This window comes from Homalodisca vitripennis, chromosome 4 (assembly GCF_021130785.1).
Source record: "Homalodisca vitripennis isolate AUS2020 chromosome 4, UT_GWSS_2.1, whole genome shotgun sequence".
NCBI lineage: Eukaryota > Metazoa > Arthropoda > Insecta > Hemiptera > Cicadellidae > Homalodisca > Homalodisca vitripennis.
In genome coordinates this window covers 165,117,947-165,145,944 of record NC_060210.1, presented here as the reverse complement: position 1 = coordinate 165,145,944, position 27,998 = coordinate 165,117,947, and the positions used below count along the sequence as shown (strand labels likewise).

General features: G+C 33.0%; 1 protein-coding gene across 4 annotated transcripts in view; it reads left to right on the top strand.

Moving 5' to 3' along the window:
* Positions 1 to 20,217, top strand: part of LOC124360529 (mucin-5AC-like) — a 28,667-nt gene extending 8,450 nt beyond the window's left edge. Inside the window, exons 5-12 of one of the 4 annotated variants that reach the window (XM_046814233.1) lie at positions 691 to 842; positions 3,228 to 3,382; positions 9,096 to 9,360; positions 10,256 to 12,099; positions 12,133 to 12,856; positions 14,371 to 14,466; positions 14,863 to 14,966; positions 19,524 to 20,217. In XM_046814233.1, the coding sequence (XP_046670189.1) occupies positions 691 to 842; positions 3,228 to 3,382; positions 9,096 to 9,360; positions 10,256 to 12,099; positions 12,133 to 12,856; positions 14,371 to 14,456 (3,226 nt within the window). In that variant the 3' untranslated portion in view covers positions 14,457 to 14,466; positions 14,863 to 14,966; positions 19,524 to 20,217. Of the gene's footprint in view, positions 1 to 690; positions 843 to 3,227; positions 3,383 to 9,095; positions 9,361 to 10,255; positions 12,857 to 14,370; positions 14,467 to 14,862; positions 14,967 to 19,523 lie in introns of all 4 variants that reach the window. The other 3 variants (XM_046814234.1, XM_046814232.1, XM_046814231.1) reach the window with 3 other exon arrangements.
* The last annotated feature ends 7,781 nt before the right edge of the window (positions 20,218 to 27,998 follow it).

The window sequence follows — 27,998 nt, the reverse complement described above, 5'->3', positions numbered from 1 at the left end:
AAATGATAAACTTTGATCTGCTATTATCATGATTATAACAAAATGTGTGAGTCTGTTGGGTTGCTCAAACACTATATTAAGAAATAATATGATGAAACAAAAGGCTTGTTTTTAAAGGAACTGAAGTTCTAACCCTGTATTATTTATCGCATAACCAGACTAGGCGTATATGATGTATTAGTGTGTGAAAATGCATGTAACCTTGGAAGTCAAGATTCACACCCAGGTCGCTAGACTAAGGCATTAATCACTTAATTACCAAAGATGGCAAAAGAACATTAGAAATGATAACCAGCTGTAGATTAGGGTGTGGAAATATCTAAGCTTGTGCTCGGAATGTCACATGTAAAAAGAGAGCGTATAGGACTGGCTCAGATTCCTGCTTAGCTTTGGTTACATAGTTACCAGCCCTCACCAATCTGGAGATACAGATAGACACAAGTTGGGGCTTTCGGTGGCTTCTGATACAATCTGTCTTCTAATGATGATCTCTTCACATCAGGTATCAGTGCGTTACTTGGAAACTCTTAGAGGTTAATTTTGAGGCCACAGCCTAGACATTTGGTGCTTATTAATACTGTATATTAGAGACCACCATCCGAGATGTATCTGGAAAGTTACATATCTGAAACATGTATGTATAATTAACAAGACAAACAGCTTCTTTGATTGTTAATTTTTACTGTTTAGGGGTAAACGTGCCAGAGAAGAATCATCACCTACTGAAGATGATGTAAAGAAAAAGAGAAAACCATTGCAAAATAATGAAATTTTATCGTCATTGAGTTCCAGTATTTTAATTAAACCTCCACATCTGAAAACAAAAAAACGTAAAGCACAAGGTGAGTAGTTACTTAACAGTATCAGCTAATATTAATTGTAGTTGGGTTCGATTATAGTGAATATTTGAAATAGCCAAATAATTTTAAAATGACACAGCACCATTTGCTTACCAACCCATTAAAATTTATGTAACATTTCAAGAACTATATATATGGTTTACAATTGAACTATTTTATATACTAATTTAATAAATACCACTAAAACAAATAGTAAAGGACTAATAGTGTACATAGCTCCGAATGATCTCCAACAGTTGATACAACAGTGAACAAATGAAACTCCAGTTGTTTTATTAATTAAAAAGCTGAACCACTTATACTAACACATAATAAATACCACTAAAACAAATAGTAAAGGACTAATAGTGTACATAGCTCCGAATGATCTCCAACAGTTGATACAACAGTGAACAAATGAAACTCCAGTTGTTTTTATTAATTAAAAAGCTGATATACTAACACATAATAAATACCACTAAAACAAATATAAAGGACTAATAGTGTACATAGCTCCGAATGATCTCCAACAGTTGATACAACAGTGAACAAATGAAACTCCAGTTGTTTTATTAATTAAAAAGCTGAACCACTTATACTAACACATAATAAAAATCATATTGTGTACTTCTCATTTTCTTTCAACTCATCTTATTGTAAAGATAAATTGCTGTTACATCAGTGAAAGTGTTAACTACATGTATTATAGCTAGACAGTTATTGTACAATAGTATAATGCATTGACTGTGGCAGATACCTGACGGCGTAGAGGCTAAGACTTGCATACGATCTTACTCAGTATAGACCAGCAGTGGTTTTTAAATAATTAACTACATAATTGTTGTGCCAATAAGCAATATAAGATAATAACAAATCATAGTTAAGTTCGGTCATTTATAGCTTTTTTCCAATTTAAAAAGTTGGATAGGTGTATTATAAAGTGCACATTAATATTGTATTATAAATTCAAGAACAAATGTTGGTATATTTTTTGTTTTAGTGCATCCCTAATGAAAATAGTGCTTCAATTGTTTTAGATTAGAGCTTTAAACTTATTCTTATTTCTTAGTAACAGATTACAATAGGAATCAAATTCGGGGTTAAGATACCTTTTTGGTATTGGAATCAATCTTTTTATAGAATTGGCACATCTTTAGTAAAAAGGATTGATGTTCTCTTGAAGGTATTATCATTAACATTGAAATAACTAACTTATCGATTGTGAACCTTACATGAAATGCAATGTACTGATTTAACCTGTTGAGTCCCGGGTTATGGCAGCACAGGGGCATCTGCTGGCCCGGGTTTTTTTCTGGCACTTGGTTAATACTTTGCATTATAGTTATTTTTTGCATCTGCATAATCATATACTCATAAGTTTTATTTTTATGTTTATTTATTTCATATTATTGATATTTCTAAATTCAAATATACATATTTAAATTTATATATATATATATATATATATATATATATATATATATATATATATTTTGATTCCAAGTGTAAGTTTATTTTTTATAAATCAATAAGACTAGGATAAACAAACTAAATAAATAATATTAGAATTTTGAACTACCTCGTTTATTACCAAGTCAACACTATCCAAAGTAGGCTTATTTGGACGATTATTAGAATAAACAGTATCACCTGATGGTCCTGGTACTGGTTCATCGAGATAACCTAAATCGTGGTTGAAGTCTGCATCACGAACTAGTTCACTAAAAATAAAATCACCACTTCTTACACGACTGAAAATATCCACATCACTTTCGTCGTCACTATCAGATAGTTCACTAAACTCACTGCCCAATAATTCATTAATATCTTGATCAAACAACTCATGCTTACGCGAAGCCATAATTATTGTGTACAAACAACAGCAACCGGCTGAAACGCCTCGACGTTTAGAGTAAAAACAGGCTGCCAAGTATCGTAGCGCGAAACAAAATATACCTCACGAGAAAGCCAGTGTTCTCCCGAGTAACCCGGTATATTGAACGTCATTTAATTTAGCGAATTGAGTTGAAGAAAACGCAAAAATAAAACGCTCTGCGCGCGGCCGCAACAGTGCGGCAACGGGCCACGACTGCACACTTGCCTCAGTCGCAACTGTGCGGCTACGGGATCCAACAGGTTAAAAACCAGTTTATGTACAAATACAATGCAAATAAACTTTGAATAGATATACTTAGTGACCCAATTGCTAATAATACTTTTTATTTATTTAATGAAAAATCCCTAAAAAAAAACACTGTATTTGAAGGAAGCAGTTTTTTAATGAAAATAAAACCAAATTTGAATTAAATCTAATATTTTTACACTCTTATGTTTGGGGTTGAAACAAACATTTCTCACATACAATTAACAAAATGTTAAATTTTGCAGCTATAGATGACTCAGTGAGTTCTATACCTGTTCTTGGAAAGCTGTTAAAAGTTCAGACAGAGGTTACACCTCCATCTTCCACAGTAAGGCCGGCTTCTTATGGTCCTAGTACAAGTATCAACACCTCACCAAATACAAGCCAGGTAATTGTAAATGTAAGTTTTGCTTTCAAAACCTTAACCGATATTCTCTTGTAGAAATATGCTGCTGTCTTAATCCAGTGGTAGATATTCAATCCTCTGCATGCATGGTGTCAGCAATTAAAAAGTGTAAGAGTTTAGTTTCATATCCTTAAACTTATATATCAAACTAAAAACTCTATCCTTTAGTTTAAGTATATAAACTATTCCTCCATTAACCCTTTAAGGAGTGCGCGTAAACTCTACATAATGAGTAAGGTGATGTTTAGCCTCTTTTTTCGTATTATCGTAAATGCATTACTATTACTGATTGCCTTTAAGTATATTTGTCTGTAAAGTGTATCGACAACATACTTAGTAAGTCTAAACAAGATAAAATTGATGTCCAAACAATTTTTGAGGAACATGACATTAAACAATCTGAAATTCTCACTAACTACTCACTTAAAATCAATGAGCAAGAAAAATTAATTGCCAAACTTAAACATTCAGCAGAAAAAAGTCACACTAATGTTTATAAAAACCTCTGTAGATGTTGGAACCCAAACTATTCATATTAAACTCACCTCCAACAAATGTTACCCTCCTCCTAGATCTGGATCTCATTAAAGAGAAACAGGACCAGATGGTGCAAATCCATTACAGAATTAACTTAATAGAAATTTAAAAAACATAGCCATCACGATACCTCTAATGACAGAGGACCCAGGGTCCAAAACATCATTGACAGGAGACTCCAGCCTCTCGACAACTCCAAAGCCTACTGAATTAACTGGGGGAATCAGTCAAACCCCGACAAAAAAAAACTGTCTACAACAGCTCAGACTAGAATTTTCAACCTCTCGACAACTCCACAGGCAACAGAATCAACAGGGGGAATCAGCCAAACCCCAACAAAAAAAACTGTCTATAACAGCTTTGACAAGGAGCTCTAGCCTCTTGACAACTCCACAGGCAACAGAATTGATGGGGGAATCAGTCAAACCCCGACAAAAAAAACTGTCTATAATAGCAAGTGATGATGAATTTGATAAACATGACACTGGGAGAGACAGACAAACTCCGACCAACAAACTGGATGAAGTTGAGAACTGGGAAAGACAGACAATCTCTGAGTTTAAGTCTAAATCATCAACCTAAAAAATCCTATTACCATCAGACAATAAGGCTATAAAATCCCTGAAAGAGGCTCTGTGCTCAGCAAAACCCCACCAATGAATACTTTTAAAAGATTACAAAATGAAAGTCATGAGGAGTTTTTTATAAAGCACATAGACTTCTACAAGGACTTAATAACAAACTGGAGGGAATCTGCACCACACTTAAGCCTACCTTACTGCAGGGCGATCTGCCAATAGCTCTGAATTCAACGAAACAACCCCTTTAGTGGAAAAAAGTAGTTTTTTTAGACAAAACTCACCCCATATTGAAACGATTCCAAAACAAAATTTTAACAAAAGAAAAAACAATAGGCTTTCAAGTAGCAAAACTCTCACCATGCTACATCAGAACGTAGATCGAATTTCTAACAAAATTGACAAGATGAATGCCCCTTCTAGACACAACAAACCCTGACTTAGTCATCATAACAGAACATGGACTAAAAAGAGAGGTCCTGCACTAAACACAAGACTGATCGGCTACAAATTAGTAGCAGAATTCAGCAGGACAACTTTCTTAAAAGGAGGTGTTTGCCATCTATGCAAAAGAGTTGCTTCAGGAGAAAATTGAAGCAATAAATGTTCATGACCAGTGCATTGAGCTATTGTGTGAAGTGGCAGTCATTAAAAATCAAAATAGGAAAAAATTACCACCTTCATTATAGGTGTGTACAGAACAAACAGAAACTTGATTCAAGGCCTGGAAATCATAGCTCAGATCCTTCAAAAAATACAGTCCGAAAAGCATCGTGTCATCTTCAATGGGCGACATTAACATAGATTCACTAGATAAAAAGCATGACTACATCCTAATGCAAGACATCCTAAAAAGCCATGATATGGAGAGACTCGATTTACCACCCACAAGGATTACACCAACTTCAAGAACCTCCATTGACTGTGTTTGCACAAACCTCCCACAAGAGGAGCTTGATATTCATGTCATTAACACGGAATTTCCGATCACACAGGCCAACTATGCACACTAAAGCTGAACAGCACAAAACTCCAGGCACCTTTTACCATGGAGCGTAGGCACATAAACAACAGAAATCTTTATAAGCTCAAAACATGTCTCGGCCAACAAGACTGGAACAGAAGTCTACAGTTCTCTGGAGGTTAACGATGCCTATCAACAGATTTCTTCAGATACTGGACTGATGTAATGAACGAGGCTTGTCCGATGGTTAAATCAAGAACAATGCCAAAGCGAAGTAAATTAATGTTAAATGACCCTACAACAATTCACCTAAAAGGAATGCTGTGGTTAAGGCCCAAGACCAATACAATGCAACAGGTAGTGAAGAGCATAAGAGAAATGCAAATCAGCGATAAAAAAGGAATATGACTTTAGATTAAGACTACTTAGACAACAGGCCACAAAAAACGCTGTGGCTGAAAGCTGATAATAAGACAAAAGCTTTTATGGAGGGTAATCAACTCGGAAAGAAAACCTAAAGAAAAAAATAAACCTCCCGACTGAACTTGACATACAAGGTACACTCTCATCTGAACCCAATAAAGATGGCAGACTATATGAACAACTTTTTTGTCAACATAGCTGATTGACACAATCCATAATAATGGACAAACTACTGGCCAAGCAATGTTACTACCAGTTGAAAATCCAGATATTCCCTGTATTAGACCTCTACCAAACAACCAGACAGGAGGTGTCTCGAGTTATGGATAGTCTGAAACCAAAAACTTCATCAGGCTATGATGGAATCTCAGCAAAGCTTTTAAAAACTTGTAAAGAAGAGCTAATTGACCCCATAGTAGACATAGTAAACAAATCTTTTTTGTCTGGAAACTTTCCATCATCTGCTCTAAAAATGGCCAAAGTCTACCCATTGTTCAAACAGGGATCCCCAACCCAAGCCTCAAATTATCGACCGATTTCTCTAGTTCCAACATTCTCTAAAATTAATTGAAAAACTGACACTAACCAGACTCATAGACCATGTAACGACAAATGAACTCCTTACAACCCAGCAACATGGATTTCTGAAAGGCAAGTCAATAACCACCGCCCTAATCTGTCTGGTAGAAATTCCTTATTGATGAACTTGAAGATGGCAACACCACCACTGCTATTCTACTAGATTATAGCAAGGCTTTCGATTGCCTCAGCCACGAACACCTCATGGCTAAGCTTAGTGCGATAGGTGTAACAGGACTGCCTATAACTGGGTTTCACAGTTACCTGACAGGGCGGTGCCAAATGGTTGAACTTATGCATAATAGCAAGGGGATTATGCAACAAATCAAATCTGAACCAAAAAGCATCACACGGGGGAGTTCCTCAAGGGTCTGTACTGGGTCCAGTACTTTTCATTTTATTTACCAATGACTTTCCAAGATATCTAAAAGACTATTGCAGATCACTAATGTATGCAGATGACACTGTATTGCTTTTGGGCAACAATAATCCAAAACATCTTGAAGTGACCTCTTATATTGCTCTTAACATGGCAATTCAGTATTGCCATAGGAATCGACCTCGTTGTAAATGAGACAAAAACTAAGCAACTTATTTTAGGCAAGCACAGAGAGGCTGTAGGCAAGTTACCTGACCTTGAAGAAGTTACTGTTGCCAAATACTTGGGAGTAAACAATTGATGAAAGCCTCTCCTGGACCCCCCAAATCGATCTCCTGTGCAACAAGCTAAGTGTAAGCCTGTTTGTAATTCGCAGGATTAAGAACATCTGTGACGTGGATACAGCCAAGATCGCCTATTACAGCCTGTTCGAGACCCATTTACGCTATGGTATTGAAGTATGGGGAGCAACTACAAGGGGTAATCTAGAACGAGTGCTCTTGCTCCAAAAACGTGCTATAAGAATACTTGGAGATCTCCAGTCAAGAGAAACTTGCAGAAGCAAATACAAAGACCTAAAAAATCCTGACTGTAGTAAATCTGTATATCTTGGAAGTTGTAACATACTCACATCTAAAATCATTAAGCCCCATAAGAACCGCAGCTCAGATTCATGAGTACAGCACAAGACAGTCAGCCAATTACAGCCTTCCTACACACCATCGCACAATGACTGAGAAGAAACCCAGCTATGCAGGTGCCAGAATGTGGAAATGTCCTTCCTCCAGAGCTGAAGACTGCAAGCATTCAACAGTTTCGTCACTTGCTGAAGAACTGGCTTCTTGACCACCCATTTTACTCCATGACTGAGTTTTACGGATGGCGACAATCACAGGAATTTTGATCCTCTAGAAGAAACATTTTTCACCATTCTATTTACTATTGTTATTGATAGTATATGTTGTTTTTTATTAATTTATGACGCAAATTCTGTACTTAAAGTTCATGAATAAAGCATGCTGACTTCTGACTTCTGACTTCTGACTTCTACTTAACTTCCATGTTTGTGCTCGCATTCACTTGTAATTTGATTTTACCACCAGTATCTCAGTAGCCACCTGGTAGAAGCCACTGACTCAAGGTCGTGTCGCGCGCACATCGCTTTGCTGTCAGATTATGCTACCACATTATTCTAGCCATTCCTTATATACTGCATACTGTGGCCGTATTTATCTTGTGAGAGTGACATATTTGTTGAGCAACCACCCAGTTTGTTACCGTTGTCCAAATGGCAGACAATATTGATTGAGTCTGCCATAGTGAGGAAATAAGACATTTGATTTTGGAAAAGTACTGACATATTGACTTGTAGAATATGTAGTCTTTTTTTATTAAGCATCCAAATGTAAATAAACATTTTAAAGAGATTTTAAAGATTTTAATTTTTTACTCCTTTTGGTAATTTTTTGGATTTCATCCATTACTCATTTTAGCCTATCAAAAGAAGACGACATATGACGTCCATACTCCTTAAAGGGTTAAAAATATAGGTAAAACAATAATTCTCAATACTATTATAATAATTTGAAATAAACAATAAAAGTCAAACTTAAAAACCTTAAAGCTCATTAAAAATGAAGATTAATTTAATTAGTAATTAGGTGGTTAGTAGAGTTTTTATATTCAACCTTGATTTATAAACTAGATACATCTTTTTCTGATGGTCTATGTTTTTACACAAAAAATCAGATATGTGTCTAAAAATACTAACTTGCTAAAGGACTGTTAATGTATATATTTTGATTTTGAATAAACTAATATCGCTAACATAGTTAAAGTTTTACAGTGTTTAAATAATTTATTGCCCATTAAAGTAAATTGCTAGCCTTGAAGTAATTTTTAAGGCACAGTGGAAAGTATGATAATATTCAATGTTGTCATCATATAAAATTATTATATTCAGAATCACTATGCAACATGTTATAAACTTCACAAGGTCAAATGTGGACCGTATAATTAGCATGTGTCTTGGCAGTCAGATAATCAGCTTCAGTGTCTTAATTATATTGATTAATCTGTCTAATTTGTACTTTGGCAAGTTTTAAAACTACTTTTTAGTATAAATGTAAAATAACTTATGATGTATAACTTAAAGCTTGAAAGAGCTGAACCAAACAAGTATTTGTTAGTTACTGCTAATCATAAGTGCATGATTACATAATTTCTGAAACTAAAATGTGATGGCAGGAGTGTAAACCAAAGAGTGAGACTACAGCAAGCAGTGTGGTGAAGGAACATGAGGAGAAAGAGGAGGAGATCGTGGCAGATGCGGCAGATCCTGATGACGGGGTAGAGTCTCGTCTGCTAGGACGCATGTCTGGTCAAGTGTACCATTCTACAGTGCAATCACCTACAGTCAAGAGCAATGTCTTCATGTCCACCAATGACCTGAGCCTCTCTCCGCCAAAAGAGAACCGTTTAGCAGCAATGATTGCAGTATTAGGTGGACCAAGTATGTATTTCACTAAGCAATTCACTAAAATGTGAGCTAGTGCTCCTTAATCTAATCTTTTTGTCCCAATATTTCTGTTAACTTTGAAAATCATAATTTATTTAGTACAAATATTTTTTATGGTTGGTGTCGTTTTGTATCTTTTCTCTATGTCAGACCACGTTGGACAATCAGGAACGTGATTTGAGGTTTGAAAAGTACCGAATGGAAATGCGGTCTTTCATAGTGGCGTTGGTATCATCCCGCACTTTTGGCAAAAAAACTCCCTCATAGAGCGCTCATAGAGGTTAACTTTATTAACTTTGTTACTACTAGTAACATGTGTACCAACTAATGGAAAACTACTAATAATAATAACAATAAATAGGGACAGAGTGGCCTCCAGATAATACAAAATTATCTTTATCTCTTTTTTTTTGTATTGTTAATACTAATATTACTAAAAGTTTTCATGATTTTTCAAGACAACACATTTCAATAAACATTCAGACCAATTAGTACACATTTTATACACTGAGTAATGTATTTATGTAGTACTATTTTACTACAAAAAGCAAAATTAAGTAAGAAAAGAGGGAAATAAACTTGCATTCATTCAAATCATAATCCCTATTTCCCTTGTGTTATGAAATACAGGATGTATTTCCTCTCAACTGTCCCGAAACTAAAACCTATAAATACCACTGAGTTCAAGTATCATCAATTTTGAACTCTATACCGAACTTATCATTAAACTTAATAAGACTAGCAATAAATTTGTTATTAACTTTAGTTTAAAACTACTTGAAAAAGACATTAGGCTTGGGATTATTAGCACAAACAAATTATTTATATCAAGAATATTGTTAAGAAGTTGTTCTCTTGTTGATGAGTAATACTCTTATCTCTTTTATAGGTGAAAATATCCAGCTTGACTCTGCACCGATTGAAGATAGTAAACAACCAGAAAGGAAAATAAAAGGGAAAGCTCTTTTTACCTCACCTGAAACTCCAGAAATTTCAAAGCAGAACAAGAAAGTAACATTCTCAGACTCCTTAACAACAACTAAGATTTATGATCTTGACCAAACTCAGACTGAACATTCTTCAAATCGTACTTCAGTTGTAACCCATACATCTCCTTTATCTTCTTTGACAGTTGGTGTTACTAGCAGTCCTACACCAACAGATACTTCCGGAATAGCTTCTTCTGCATTATCAGAAGCCAAGGAACCCGTAATACAGCCAAAAAGCACAATAGATTTATTTACTTCTAGTACTTCACCCAAAACCTCCACAATGACTAGCAAACCTATATTATCTTCGCATACTACCAACTTAACATCACCTCTGAATACATCATTTAAGACTGTAGAATCTCAGAGTGTCAAAGATACTAAGGTCCAAAATATTAGTGTTAACAATTTAAAACCAGTTTTTAGTTTTGGATCAACTAATGCATCAGTTGAAAACAATAAACCTGACAAATCAACACCATCTTCTATTAGTGATTTAGGTGCAAAAACACCCTTTTCCTTCGGTAGCAGTTTAAATGGAACTCAAGTATCTTCTCCAAATTCAGTGTTTACTCCATTAGTTGCAAACACATCTCAGAATTTGAGCACAAAGTCAGAAACATCAGTTGCTGCAAATAAAGAAGGACAAAATAAACTTGCATTCAGTTTTGGAAATACAAACAGTGTAAGTTCTCCATTTGGAAAAAATGAAGGTGAAGGAAATCAAGTTTTAAATGGTTTGACAAGTACCAACACAAGTACAAGTAATGCTTCTCCATTTTCTCAAAATAACACAAATAAACAAATATTTCCATCAGTAAGCACAAATTCTAACAACAAATCAGAAGTTCCAACATTCAGTTTTGGTTCATCTTCTCCTTTTTCTACAAATCTAACAAGTCATACTCCTACAACAAAAACAGAACCACAAAATGTACATCCGGCGGTATCAAATACTGTTACCTCTTCAATACAACCTTCACTAAGCCTATCTGCTCAGCCTAATATCCCATTCAGCACTGCTTTGAGTAATTTATCACAATCGTCAAAACAGAGTCCATTTGGTTCAAATTCTCAACCATCATCACAAAATAATTTATCAATCTTTGGCAGTGGTACTTCACAGAATGGTGGTGAATTTAAAATTACATCATCAGTCGCATCAACCCAAGTACAAGCCCAGAGTTCCCTTTTTGGAAATGCCATAACACAGGCTGCTGGATTTGGAGTTACTGTAACATCAACAAGTAGTGGGGGTATAATATTACCAACAACAATACAGCAAAATGTAACTAACCAAAACAGTAGTTTGTTTGGAAATTTGACCTCAAATACAACCCCTAAGCCTAGCGCCTTTAATGCTGGAGCCACCATCACATCACAACAACCCAGTCAAATATTTGGTTTACCTGTAGCAACAGCATCTTCTCAAGCAAGTAGTAGCCCATTTGGTGTTTCTGTAAACAGTTCTGGTCCTCAACCTAAGATATTTGGAAATCCATCAACAACACAAACAACTGTGTTTGGAACTGCTACAACTAACACAGTATCTGTAAACAAAACTTCTTTCCTCAACACTCCATCAACTGCAGGACAATCTTCTGTATTCAGCATTTCTGATGGAAATCAGTTGTCTAAACCAGTGTTTGCAAGCTCTTCCACTGCATCTCCATCATTTGGTGGGTTAAACAATTCAAACCCTACTTTTGGAAATACAAACAATGCTAATACTCCAACATTTGGAAACCAAAACAATATGAATACACCAGCTTTTGGGAACCAAAACAATATGAATACACCAGCTTTTGGGAACCAAAACAATACTACTACTCCAACTTTTGGAAACCAAAATAATACTGCTACTCCAGCTTTTGGGAACCAAAATAATACTGCTACCCCAGCTTTTGGAAACCAAAATAATACTGCTACTCCAGCTTTTGGGAACCAAAATAATACTGCTACTCCAGCTTTTGGGAACCAAAACAATACAACTACTGCAGCATTTGGGAACCAAAATAATACTGTTACTCCAGCTTTTGGGAACCAAAACAATACTACAGTTTCTGGTTTTGGAAGTCAAACCAATACTTTGAACACTTCTCAGAGTGGTTTCGGAACAGGTGGAACTTTATCAACACCAGGAGCTTTCAGCTTGGGTAATACTAGTTCTTCAAATACCACTGAAGTGAAGGCATCAACGTTTAGTCAGTCTCCCTTTGTCTTTGGGAGTTCAGCAGTGGCAAAGGAGCCGACTAAGCCATTTGCTGCAGCAGCACCATTTTCATTCAGTTCAAACACTCAGCCAAACGCAACAATGGCAAGTTCGACTCAGTCTGCACAGCCAACATTTGGAGCTCTTGGTACTGGGTTTGGGTCAAGCCAACAAACCCCAGCATTTGGTTCCAGTATGGCACAGGCTCCAACTCCAACTTTTGCATTCTCACAAGCACCTGCTGCACCTGCACCAGCATTTCAGTTTAGTGCTACTGCACCTCAACCAGGTAACTTTTCAAGTATTTTGTTTCATTATCTAGATTATGACTTATAGTATTTGACTTACTGTTTATAACTTCTTGGTATTTTTTCTGCATTCCTGATATGATTTAAATTAACATCTTGATATGTTATATGGATGTGACAACATACAACTGCGTCATGGGGTTTGTGTCCATATATTTCATGTCATCAACACATGTGGTTCTATCTTGCAGCCAATGTATTTGATTTAATACAGTAATGCTATTTTGACTAGATAAGCATTGCAAAATATTGTAGGACAAAGGAAGAAGGATAATATGCTGTTATTGGTTTTTATTCTAGTTTTGTTCTGCTGAATATTTACAATATTTAACAGGGTTCTGATAGCAATTACAGTTATGGTGGCTTAAGTAAACAAAGTGGGACTATTTTACTGGAATGTGTTTGTTGGTTTTTTTCAGTAATGCAATTAATTGTTCTTTAGAAAATCGTTTTAGATCGTGGTATGTTATATCAGAGATTGAACAATGTTTCTTTGTTATCTGACAATAATAGATAATTTTAGGCATACAAATATATTTTTTATACTATAATAAAAATACTAATATAGACGTATTATGGGTTTTGTTGTGAGTGTTTTAATCAAAATTCATTTATTATTTTTATTTACTCAAATTCTGTGTTTTTGTACTAGCTTTGTCTAATATTGATATAAAAATTTTTTGAAAGCTGGAATAGCAGCAATTTTCAACAAATATGAACATTAGTAAACACACAAGTGAGGTTTGATATTATTTGATTGGATAGCATGGAAAATATTGAAAGTAAATGAATTGTGAAGAGAATTTGAGTTAAATATTTTCAAGTAATAAGAGTATTCTAAACTCTAGTCATATAGTACAAATTACTCAACCATCAATCCTAATCCTACTCTTTAGCTTATTCATGTAGTTGACAATATAAATTGAAAATGATAAATCCAAAAGCCACAGTCCAAAAGGCATCAATTCAAATACCATTGCCATTCTTATTATTTTTTTTTTTTAATAAGGAATGATTGACTGAATTTTATTATGGTTTGTCTTCAGTTTTCAGAGGCAAGACGTTCTCGCTTTAGCCACAACAGGGCAGCGATTAAGTTTTATACAATTTCCATTTTGATACTTTCAATATTTTTTCCCCTTCTCTCGATTTTTACTATTAGATGTAAAATAAAAATAGACAATATCAGACATAAAAATCATTCCCAGTACATATTGAAGTTTTTGTAATAAAAATTGTTGTAGTGAAAACATTTATTTACTTTTGTACAACAATCATAATCATAATTTTCTGAAAAAAAGATAAATATATTGTATTTTAAAATAGCATCATATTAGTAGAAAATCCTTGAGACTAAAAATTATCCAGTTAGTTACAGTCTATAAATGTTATTATTATGATATTATGTTTTATCATTAGAAACTACCATAACATTTTGCTATGTGTCATATTTCACTCTTAATGATATTATTCATCAATTAATATAATTTTTCAGCTGGTGGAATGTTCAGCATTGGCTCTGGAAGTTCTTCTTCTCGCAGTAAAACAACAGCTTTAAGAAGGCGCCAAAAACAGACGTAATCACAAATAGGTAAAATATGCTTTTATTGCTTATTCATCCATTAAAAAAAAGTATTCTATATAGGGTGAGTCAGCTAAGATATATATATATATATATATATATATATATATATAAAATAGATATATATAATCAGAGAAAAAAAATGCGATCCACCCAAATCACATGCAGGGAATCTATTTAAAATATTTTCTTAAATTTAAAGGAATGAGCTGTGCCAAAACTAAAGGCCCCAATATATATAAGGCTCATTCCTTTAAATTTAAGAATATATATATATATATATATATATATATATATATATATGTATGTATCATATATATTTAATCAACCAAATGAGAGTGTAATTGACCATTTAATACATGTGTTGTATGATCCCTATGATAGAAAATGTAATTTTTGTTTCAGGTTGAATTTTTGTAAAATAGTATCTTCATTATGTAATCAGCTTCTTAATTATTAGATGTGAAGTCTACATTCGTCAGGTTCCTTACTTCTGTCTTCTTTTTATGGTAAGTTTTTTTAAATTATATTTTTAACAGTTGGATGATTACCAGAAAAAGTCAAGAGTTTTGTAAAAACTACCACTACCAGATATAGTTGTAATAAATGAACTTGATTTTAATTTTGTTCATTTTTCTTAAATCTTCTTAAATAAATGAATATTAATCTAGTAAATTTAAAAACAAGTGAAATATGTTTGATTATTTCAGGGAAACCGAAACATGAGGTTTTTAAAAATAAATCCCACATACATTTTATCTAGTGGCCTAAGATAAGCTTTGAAACGAGAGTAGTTCATTACCATAATTGTTAACCCTTCAACGCACTATTTAATTTGAACTGAACACCCCCTAAGTGGTCCACTTAATTTCTTGTTTTTCACAGTTTTGTGACAACATTACCTATACATACATTAAATGATTTTCTGTTAAGCCTATACTTGTAAAAGTGATTGTATTGCTAAAATATAAGTATACCCATACAAACATGTACAAAATACCATTAAAATTTTTTTTAAGACATGTTTACTGGAAGTTATTTGCTGTACTTATATTAGAAATTTGCAACTGTGTGATATGTCTTGAAGCAGTCCTCTAGGCATAGGCCAGCCTCACATTGGGGACACCAGTAGATTGTGTCCCTTCTTCTGCCATGTTTGTAGCAAACCACACAACTCCTTTGAGGCTTTGCTTTTTTCCCAGTTGGTGGAATCTTTTCAATAAAATGTCTTTCAGTTAGGCGCATTGGTGGAGGCTCAGTGGATGGTCTGCCTTGAACTGTTCTTGGTACCTCTTGTTGAAATCTTTCCAAAATTTCTTTTACTAGGCCTAATCTAAATGTTAAGTGATCAATATTGTTGTGTTTTGACTTCCAAATGATGTATGAGTTCAGAATTGTAATGTTTAGCATACGCTTGAAGACTTTCATGTACCATTTAGTACCTGTAGATTTTTCATTTTCCTTTCCAGTAAATAGTTCTCTAGCATTTGATCTCTAAGGTCCACACCCCCCATATTCTTATTATATTCTACTACAATACCAAACATAACCAAACAAATAAACAGCTAAACACAAACAATAACATCGTCATGCCAGCAGACAAAGTCGTTTCACAGTCAATTGCGTAGTTAGAAACAGCTGACAGCAAGCGCCACCTTGATCGATGTTTTTCGTCTACTATAAACTAAATGTTGAACGGCTTTCGATACATAGGTATTGATACACCGATAGTTCATTTCATCTTCTTTCCAACGATGTATAACTCGAATGTATTACACCGAAAATAACCAAAATATATTCGTTATAAGATCGGACTGCGCGATGCGTACAGCGTACGTCGCGGGCCGAGTTCAGCGGTAAACATTAGATGTACGGTGTACGTCGCGGTACGTCGAAGGGTTAAACCTATTTTCCGGTAGTGTTGAGGAACCACGTGGTGATCCCAACACCAAACCTAATTATATTCCCCCCAAAGGCCCGGATCGGTCATTATGCTGGGACACTCCTCTAGCCAGCTTTGATTTAGAATTCCTGATTAATATTACCCCATAATTAAAACCCTCTAAAAATTAAAACATATATTGACCTTCGATACCTGAACCATGCTGCCCGTGTTTCCCGATCCCCACAACCCCACGATCCCCCGTCTAACCTGCCTAGCCCGCCATAATTTATTGGAACCTAAATTGTAACCAAAATATATATCGAGACTTAATTTAATCTACATCTAACTCACGGATACCGGTCCAGTCTCAAAAGTCCATCAGCGTACCCGTCCGCTCACTCCTTCGGTACTCAACCAAACCCGTTCACCGATAAACGGCCTGATTGTGCCCGTTCCAATCCTCGGTCAAAGGTCACCCGATTAGCTCCTATACACTGACCGACCCCCGATCACAGTGGCGGTTACATGCCACAGCTTATATATAATGGAATGAGCTCTTAAGCTGACTGATATCATATGTGACCAACATCAGTTGCTATATAGGATTTTTCAGTCTTCAGGGTAATAAACAATAGACAATTTATTGATTATTAATCATCAATAAGCCAAAAATACAATTTATTTCTAAAAACCTGATATGGTACAATTTGAACAGCAGAAAGTAACAAATTAAACATTTCAATGCCTAAAGTTGTTTGGTAATTATTCATGGTTTTACTTAATCTAGTTCTATCTACAATTAACTTATCTTTATTCCTTGTATCAACAGCGTGTTTGTAACATTCTCAGTGCCAAGCTGTGTAATGTGATGCTGGATAATGTCACTCTCGGGTTATACTAGGACTGACAACTTTGTAACATCCTCAGTTCCAAGAAATCAGAGGTGCTTTATTGATAATCTTTAAGATTACAAGTAGCGTCAATGAAAATAAGATGTACATAGTTATTAGTTAAGTCTTATTATAAAAAGTATTAGTGGTCTTGATTGAGTTGCCTCCAAGAGTAGAATTCCTCTATTGTATAGATGGTTCTCTGCAGTAGCCAGTTCTTCATTACTGTCTTCATTTTCTTGAGATTATCTTGATTATTCTTGATTTCTTCTGGCAGAGCATTAAAGAGTTTCTTCCCAGCGTAGGTAGGCTTTTTTTCCTCAAATAAGGCTGTTCTGTGAAGAGGCAGTGGGAAGTCTTGTATTCTCATGGAGGTCACCATTTTGAGGAAGGTCTCTTGTTAGGCAATACAATATTGTTTCTATTATGTAAAGGGATGTTACCGTAAGTATTTTCAATTCTTTAAACATAGCTCTACGACTTTCTCTAGGTCCTAGGATGCTCATTAAACGTATTGATTTTTTTTTATTTTAAGGACTTATGAAAGGTTGAGTTTTGTTGTGCTTACCCATGCTGCTATTCCATACCTAAGATGACTTTCAAATAGCGCATAGTATGCTATTTTAGTGTTTTAGTACGCAAGCTGTGTAATGTGATTCTGGATAATATCACTATCAGGTTATACTAGGACTAACTGCTTGCTTGTGGGTAATCATCAATTATATTCAACAGAACAGTTCATTCATTAAATTATATTAACCCGTTGGAGAACGTGCTGGAGCGTCCCTTGTTGCAACCGAGTGGGACTGAATAATCTTGCCTGAGCCGCATTCATGCTCTTTCTAGACGATCACGTATTTGTTTGTTTTTCCGCTAGATCGCAGTTTTGTGCCCTCATGCGTCACAAAACGGTATTAGAAATTATTCCGTTTCAGTTTGTTATGTTTGCACACTGGAACCACAACTAATAACTTGTTTTGTCATTGTTTACATTTTGCCATACACTCAATTTTTGTCACTTCAATGTTCTGCTTACATTCTATGGATTTTGTTCTAAATGTTTAGTGTTTAACTGTTTATATTTGTCGAATGAGTTTTTAGTCCTTCCACTGCCTCATGGAAAAAGACAATTTGCGTACTTCAGAAGTAGACAGATACTTGGACAATAATATTGAGATATCAAAGATACTCAAAGAGTGACACAATAGTGAATTATAAAAAGTAAATATATGGTCATTGTATGTGATGCAAATAGTTTATTTTAATTTAATTTCAATAATAACAATTGAATGTAACAGTGTCATCTCATCCCCTAGACAACTAATTCAGGAGCTTGTCATAAAATCATAAAAAAGTGAAAAAATGTAACTGAATTTTGATTGTTTTGTTAATATGCTTTTTAATTAAGTAATCCAATAAAAACTGGGGTTCCATGATAAAAAATATTGCGCTGTTTTGAATAAAAAAATTATTGAAACAGATAAACAAAAAAGTAATAAAATATTGACAGTTGCTTTTGATTTTTTTTCTTTCTTACTAAAAATACTTGTAAATATATACAAAAAAAAAAATAATAAATAAATAAAAAATTATTTGGAGAAAGCAACAAACACTATTGTAGAGCAACCAAATAGACTAAAATGTCCTGAAAAATTGACTGATTTATCTGTATCTAAACTTATTCTATTTCAGTATATGCAAGCATTTTTGCCAAAATCAATTTGAATATTCAGTCCTAGACAGACTAGGTCAATTGCTTCCTCAATGTGTTAAAGAGATTATGAATATATAGCATTCTAAAACATATGTTTCACTTGTGTACAGCTTTTTCTTTCATAACCTATAAATATAAGTTATGTTCAGTAGAACAATGTTCAGTCATGAACAGAGATTTGATGACATTAGTGGCTAAAACAGCTTTATTCAAGTAGTCCCATGTCTGGTGTGATGCATACCACAGATGTGACTAGAGAATATTTTAATAATGCCAATTGTTGGTATTAAAACATTAAAACTGTTAGTTGGTTTTAAATTTGAGATATTTAATAAACTAGTTATTTAAAAAATCATAATAGTGATTGTATAATTCTGTGTTTTAAAGGTTTATCCAAGAGAGTTCAAAATTTTAAAACTACAGTTCTAAAAGATAATATAAACAAACATTAGGATTGTAAGAATGTAGAGAAAATGTCCTTGTTTGGTGTTATAATTCTTATACTTAAGATAACATTTGGTCTATATATTAGTTGGTATAGTTAAAATAGATAATTTCTTATTATGCTCTTTTTCAGATTTTCAAGAATTAACAGCATTTTTCCGGAAAATTGCAGAAATATCTGTACATATCAGTTGACATTAAAAACAATACTTTTAAACAACAAGAACTTTTAAAATTTGATCTGAAGAGGTATTTATGCTTTTGTAAAATATTATTTATCTTATGCTTGACGAGTGTTGTAGACATTTTAGGTTATGTTTATGTAGCGAAATAATGAGTATTTTTGCTCAACGATTCCGAGCACATTGTATTCATATAGTTATATACACTAATGTTTATTTTCAGAAAACCAATTGAAAAGTTTTTGAAAGTACTATTCAAATTAAAATACATTTTATAAATGTGGATTAATGGGAATATTTCCCCTGTTACCAAACCTGTTTTGTATTTTATAAAAATTAAAATAAGAAATTGTATAGAAGGTGAAATTAAGATTCTTAAATTGAGTGTGAATACAACTAAACTACCTCGTGTATGAGTATTGTATTTTCTATGTATTTCAGCAAAAGTCTATGTAGTTTTTACGTATACTTCAATACACCATTTTTGTTGTACCTTCTCTAGTTGTTCAATAATTTTTTTTTCTTACATAAGATTTTTTTCACAATATTTAATTTATATTCAATCTTTTTCATTCTGGTCAGTTTGTTTACATGAAAATGTTAATATGAAACAACAGTATTTAATAAACATTGTTTGGAAATTTATTTTGTATTACATTGTTATTATGTATTAAGAATTTATACAATCACAAATTTCATATAAAGTTGACTTTAGAAATTAGCAATCAAAACAAAATATTGAATATTATAAATTTAAAAAATTTTACAACAAAATTAAAATAATAGTTCAGAATTTAAGACTTAAAAGTTTAAATTGGAATGTTTGGCTAATTTTTGTTGTTGCAAAAGTTATTTTGTGCTATTGTACTTTTATCGTGGGGAAGTGCGTTACTTGAGTCATACCGTAACAATTTAGAGATAGAGCTTGGGTAATACAACTAATTGTTCCTTGTAAATCATCAATTATGAGACACACCAAAATAACAATCTGTACAAATATAACTGAATATAATTCCATAATGTTAGTCTGTTAAATTTCTCATGAAAAAGCAGGGTGGCCACCTGATCGGAAATCTGGGAATAAACCAAACATTTAATGGACTGTGAATAAGCCAGGAATCTTCTTGTAGAACCGGGAAAATCTTAAAAGCAATTTTTCCATTTCTAAAAACTTATAAAAACAAGAAATAGTTTTACACCTCCTTAAATTAGGACCTGTTTAATCTCAAAAACTGTGAATGAAGATCGACATATGTTCGCAAGTTTCATCTAACGCTGTTAGTCTCCACTAGTGTGGAGTTTATCTTGGTTAGTTCTACCCCTGTCGCGGCAAGCCCCCGAACACCTAAATCCATTTGAAAATTAAAGTCGGCCGACCGACCGCAGCGGGCCTCGGCCACTATTCAAACAGTATATGTGGTAAAGTAGCAAAGCGGTAGTGGCCACGATACAAACGTTTTTGTGTTCAAGTTTTATTCAGTCACTGAAATGGGTCTTTGAACAAAATTGTCCAACTCTTATTCTTAAATGAAAATAGCATTTTGAAAAGACGTTAATTAGATAGATTGCACAGGCCTAAAATGTACAGTATTCTCCCTATAAATAGGCATGTTCAGTAAATATTAACATTTGTTTGATGGTTTGATCAGGAGATGCAACCCGGTTTTTTAGTACATGAAAATGTCAGTTTAATTTTTCTCAGATCTGAAAAACACCTTCTGGAAAAGAAAATAGTGGGTTTGCGAGGAAGTAAAACCGAGAATGGAGCATTTGGGTCCAACATAATGCACAGCAATAACAGAATGAGGTGAGGGCTGAATGGCAGAAGACTTTAATGTCTGGAATTTGTGGTGGATCAGTGGCACTGTGAGGTACCACCCTGCCGTTCGTGTCACGTACAGTGCAAACATTAAACTTTTAAGTCGCTGCTCTAACGCTCACTGCTCGTATTGCGACCAAGGCCTCGGTTGGTCAATAAACGATTGCTCCTCACGCACATGTTCTGATTGGTCGTCAGATTACATAGGTTAAAAGAAAAGTGGTGTTGTTTTGATATGACTTTCCTATCAAAACTTTGTCAAAACTTTACACTCGCAAAAAGTTGTGCAAGTTTTGTGTCTGACAGTAATAATTGCTAGTCTTAACAGGCGCAAGGGCTCTCGTGACCACTGCTACAGCCAGTTGATAGTAGAAAACTATAACAAAATGTTTGTCACTTGCATTTGTAGGAATTTACTAATTCTGTCAATGTATTCCCAATCCAACACTGTTAAAATTAACAATCATTAAATAAGATTGATTTCCCCACAAACTTTACCACATACTGGTGATTCTTATACAAGTGTACTAGATCGCAAAAACTCCAATTTCAGGAGATGGAATGAATACGCTCCCCCATTATATTTAATCCGTAGAATATTGCCTTTGACAGGCTGTCTTGACTTATAGTTGAAAAATTCATGCAAAAATGTATCGTTATGCATAGTGGAAATGTGCTATGTATTGTACTTTATCTACAGCACCATTGATTTTAGTAGCAAATCTGAAATCTTCGTGTCACTAAAGTAAATAAGCTATCATTAATATGTTAAATGTTTTCATATTATTGCGCTGGTTGTTTATTTTGTACATACTGATGAACATAATTTTAATTTGTAATGCTGTGATAGCTGATGTACTTTGTTAGTTTACAATATTACTGCAGTAAATCTTCTGTAAACAAAAAATGATTGTTTTGTTTTCATTTGTTGTTGTTAGTTTCTTGGATATTAGCTTTGATGATTAAGTGTTTAAGTTTATTTCCTTTTTTATCTTCATTCTTATTTATGGTTGGAAAAAAAAACAAACAAAACATAGGAGACAAAATAAAACAAGTATTTGTAAACTGTGTTCTATGAATGTTTTCAGTAATCAAACAAAAACGCTTGATTTGGTATAATAAAATTGTAAAATTTATTAATCTAGTATACATATTTCTATCAATTTATGTAATATATAACTCTCAGATGTGTGTTATGTGTACAGATGATCAATCATGCATCTGTTAGTTTTACGACTTATTGTCCTTTCCTTCTTAATTTATGTATGAAACTGATATTTCTAAAATGAAAATCTCACTGAGATAAGTGTGTATTTCTTTTCCATTATATTGAAAAAAGATTTATTAAAAAATTAATTGGATGTTCACAACCAGTCAACATTTTAATGTTTTACAAAGGGATTTTGAAAATCGGAATGAGGTAAATGTTATTTTCTGAAACTTTCTTTTATAATGGCTGTGAGGATTAGTATATAATTTGTGTTTTAGGTGTCCTAAACTTTCAGCCAAAATAGATTCAAATATGAAGTTTTGAGTGAGGTTAAAGAAAGTAGAATTATTGTTAAAATTATTCAATACAATCTAAGCATTGATTATTCAAAACAGCTGACCCAATGCAGTTGAGGTTATTCAGTCCTCTGTAGGTATTCTGGTATTCTGGCAGCAATTAAATCTGGGAAAAATATCTGAGTTTGGTTTTACCCTTTTAACTTTTTTCTATTATTGAGACAACTATGAAATTAAAATATGTATTAAAAGAAATATCTATACTATACAAGTAGTTTTAAATTTAAAAATTAAAGCTAAAAATTAAAAAAAATATTCAGTCAACATTTTTTGGTAGTTATGTATTATAATGACCACTTTTTGTATGTTTTTGGTAAAAGAAATCTTATGTAATCGTAAAGAAACATGTTGGACAAGAATAAATATTCTACCGTTATTGTAATGGTGTGATTGTTTATCTTAAATCAAAGGGGACAAGTGAGTCGAGCAATCCGTTGGCGGGTCAGTTGGCTTTGCTATTGGTAGAGAGGGTGGCTTTCAGGTAGTATAGGCTAGAGTATGTGGGTGATAGTCAGTCAGTTAGTTAGATTGGGTAAGTTCTTGTTCATTTTTCTCAGCCACTACATTTGCCCTCGGTAAGATGGGTTTAAAATACTGGCATGACAAATTAAGATATGGGTAGAGTAGGACAGATACGGAGGTTGGGTAAGTTTGTTATTTTAACTGGAAACATATAGAAGTAAATTCAATTGTTATAATGTATAAAGTAGCCATATTTAATGAACTAATACAAAAATAAAAATATTAATGACAGCTTTATGGGTTTTTACAAACAAAATTATGCATTTCCACGGTAATATGTTTTTAGACTACATTTAACTAAAAATTATCACTATCTGTAGTTAAAAAATCTTTAACTGTGTACAGGTGAATAGGTTTAACTAATTTTATTACAGTGATTCGTTAGCCTTGGAGAAATTTTAAAGTTGAAGTACAACAGTCTTCTACGCTTTTATCATGTCACTATTATTTAAATTACGTTAAAAATCATTATTCAACACCTTACCAACTTCCGAATCACATAAGTTTCAACATTTTATTATTACACACACATTAAACAAACTTTTAGAGAACAAAAACTAATGCTCCAAATAAATGATAAGTCAAACCAATAATAGAAAGGAGAATAATCAGGCAAGCACCCTTAACAAATGGTTTGGCTAGCTGTTTTGTCTAAATTCTTGGAAAGTTCATTGAATGATATCTGGTGGAAATTCAGCAAACTAATTAAATAATACAAGGTCAAATGTAAACCACGTAACTAACATTTGTCTTGTAAGTCGGATGTGGACTGGCATCGCGAGACCCATGTTTATGTCTGCCTCAATGCATTAATAATTGTTTATTTAACATTTTAATAAGAAAATATGTATCAGCTTGTTGTTATTCTAAAAGAAACTAATAATAGTTTTATGTTCCTGTTAAACTAGTTCATATTTTATACAGTGCTGGTACACCCTGAGCACTTGGAATACTTAACTAATAAACAATGGACTTATCCTAAAACGCTCATGATCAAACAACTTCCCTCTACTGAATCCATTACCATAATGAGCTGTGGTATTTTAAGCAGGGAGATGGGCACCAGTGTACCCTGTACGTGGGCACCTGAGCAGTGAATCTCTTAAACTTGTCTCTATTTAATACATTTTTTAAATATCACAAATTAGCTGTTGTATTCTTAACAACTTTCCACTTGCACAATCTCTGGAAACTGTGTAGTTAATTTGTATGTGATGTATATAAGCTGTCAGTTAAAGGCAAAATACATAATACAAAAGAATTAAATTAGAGTAACCTGTTAATGTTTTTGTAATAAAAATACTGTTTCTAATGTATTTTTCCAGTTAAGTTTTCCTGTAGATGATTAAACTGGGTTTATTCATATTTTTATGTCATTTGTTTTTGATTAAATTAATTTGTGTCAAAGTGTTACTTTTTATATAGTTTTCAATTAAGTTAACAAATTGGACTATGAATGTTATAAAATAATAGTTGTGGATTGTGTGTTTTATGTATAATTAAGTATGTCATATAATGAAATTACTTATCCCTTTTGCTGAACTACATGTGTACTTAATATGTGATATGGATATATTTTTATATATGCAATTGTTAGATACTCATCATGGTCAACACATAAACATAATAAAACCTTGTTTCATGTATAATTATGTGTATAAATATGTGTAATTTTACCGTTAATAGCTTTTATATCATATTTAGTTTACTTGAATGAAATAAAAATACTTAGAAATATGTTTTTTTAATTGATGTTTCATTTTCCCAAATATCCTGTAGATAGTAAATACCTGAAATGGTTCAGAAAGATTATACTCTTATTTTATTTACAAAGTTCTGCATGTATATTTGTGCAGAGGGTTACAACATCTGTAGTGATCTTTGGAGCTTCGTTCTTCAGGTTAGGGCAAACAAAAAATGTAATTTAAATATGGGTCAGAAATGCTTAGAATTCTGTCTGCTTTTATATACGATTTTGCGTATTTTTTGTCAGAAACTTACAAATATTAAAAAATGTTAATTTTGCACAATCATTATTTTTGTAGTCTTTAATCAAGAGATAATTTAATATTAGATTATCATGTACAGTTTCAAGATGGCGGACATTAAAAACTAATAAAACTGTGAAAATTTATAACAAATAGTATAAGTTATAACAACATTTTGAAATTATATCATAAAAATCGGTCAGTAAATAATGAAAACACCTTGTGTAAGTAATTTTACATGCTTTCATGTTGATATAAACCACATTATTGTGAACATAAGTTGAGTCATTAAATTTCTTTTTGAACTTTACAGTATTGTTTAGAGAGAAGATAACTGGTTGAGTGGTTACTCAGTATAATTACAGATTTATCTCCATTTGTTTATTATATCTGTATTTTTCACTAAAATATCCTAACCTATAAATGGCTTTAGTTTGTTTAGTCATTTTGAATTGGTGATTAATTATATTATTTAATACATAAAATTTTTTTAATAATGGTAACAACTTCATTATTAAACTTCAGCTTTAAGAGCCGGCTGTAATGGGCAGTGGTTGTCATCTTAATTTTACCTCTATAAGAACAATGTTTAAATCTCATTCACTTTTACAACCTTATTTTTAATCATACAATTATGGTTGCTTTTAATATGCATCTAAAGCTTTTTTTTTTTTTTTTTTTTTTTTTTTTTTTTTTTTTTTTTTTTTTTTTTTTTTTTTTTTTGAGATTCACCCTTTAAATATTTAAAAAAGCATATACTTAAGAAGGGAATGAAGTGTTTGGGTGTGTTTTAAAGAGACCTTCAAAATTAGATATCTTCCATAACGTTACAATAAAAAATAAGAACGTTAAATTGCCATGAGGTATAACATTGTTGTTATAGGGGAAAACTAAAAGCCGTTCATTACAGCCGGCTCTTAAAACAAGCTGGTCTTCAAATACACTAATCTATATTTTAATCAACACCATATATCTGATATGCCACCAAGGAGGTCTTTGGTTTGGTCATTTTATTTTTTAAATAGACAAATCTAAATTTACTTAAATTTGGATAGACTATTAGTTAAATATACATTTTCTTACATATTTTTAGCTGTTTTAGTGGATAAGGTGCCAAACTTTACCTTATTTTAGGTTGTTTATGATTCTTGAAGCTTTTTGATACAAAAAAACTAAAAGCTTGACTAAAACTATGTTGTTCAACCATCAGGGAAAGAACATGGTAGGAATATGATGACATTGTTTTTGGCTTTCATGTCTGGAATAATGGTTTTCTGCTACAAAATGATAAAATATATTATTTGACAAACAAACTCTGTTCTCATCAGGTATATTATTGCCACGTTTTTCATGTAACCTTAGTGAGTCTTCCAAAGGCCTCTTATACTTTATTTTATTTTGAAGGATCTGAATTCGACATGGTGTAATCTTAAAAATGTTGCATAATATTTTCTGGCAAATGCTGATAGATCCTTCTTCTCTTGGAAGGTAATTGTGAAAGCTACAGTGTCTTTTAGATATGTCTTCACTCACTTGTCTGCGACAAATTTCAACCAATGTTTTCACCAGGAATGACTTATGTGTGTTGTAGTGCCACTTATAAAATTACTGGAACTGCCGAAGAGATTCTCCATTGTTGATGTCATCACATTTGAATTGTCAGGAACATACTTTGCCTTGAAATAATACAACTTTTGTTAGCAGACCTAAGTTTGTAAGGAAATGTTATATGTTAGTAGTTTACTATTAATTTAGTTTGTTATGTGGTTGAAGTTAAAGAGCTTGAAGGAAATATAAAATTGCATTGCTTATTTTGGTTATGCAAATTAAATTACACATGAAATGACACGAAAGGTGACAACTTAGTAAAAATGATTATGTAATATCGATGTAAAGACTACTATATCGCTATGCTAATCTTATTGCAAGTAATCACAACAGGTGGCGGTTATAACGCTATTCTACTGACCTCTGCTGGTGGTAATTTTCCGGTACTGGCTTTTTCTCCTTTGAGATACATGAATTTCCACTATCCTTGGATGTTTTCCTGTCCTTATCACTCCAAGTAGTAATATTTACTTTTGTTTTCTTCCACTATTTATCCTTTTTTGGTCTCCGGAAGAGAGCTTCACGCTCGAACCTTTTGAGATCTTGGTGCTTACAACGTTATTCCTGCAGAGTAGTCCGACCATTTGCTTACCTGGTTTTCAGTGTTACCAACTGACATTAAAATCAAAATACAATACACTATGGTTAGAATTGTTATTTACAACGTTATTAGATTAAAACCTTTACTTCAGTAAGTATGGTCCTTACAACGTTATTTGGCGGACCCATTTAATTATAAATGGACAAACGATAATTACATTTTTTTCAATTAAATACAGTTTATCATTCATATTAATACCAGAGTTTAAAATTTATTTGAATTGGATATCAACCTCAAATCAGAAAAATGGTTAGGTTAGATAGAGGTGAGGTCCAAGTCAAGATCAATCAGCAGTGGAGATGAAACATTAAAAAAGAAATGA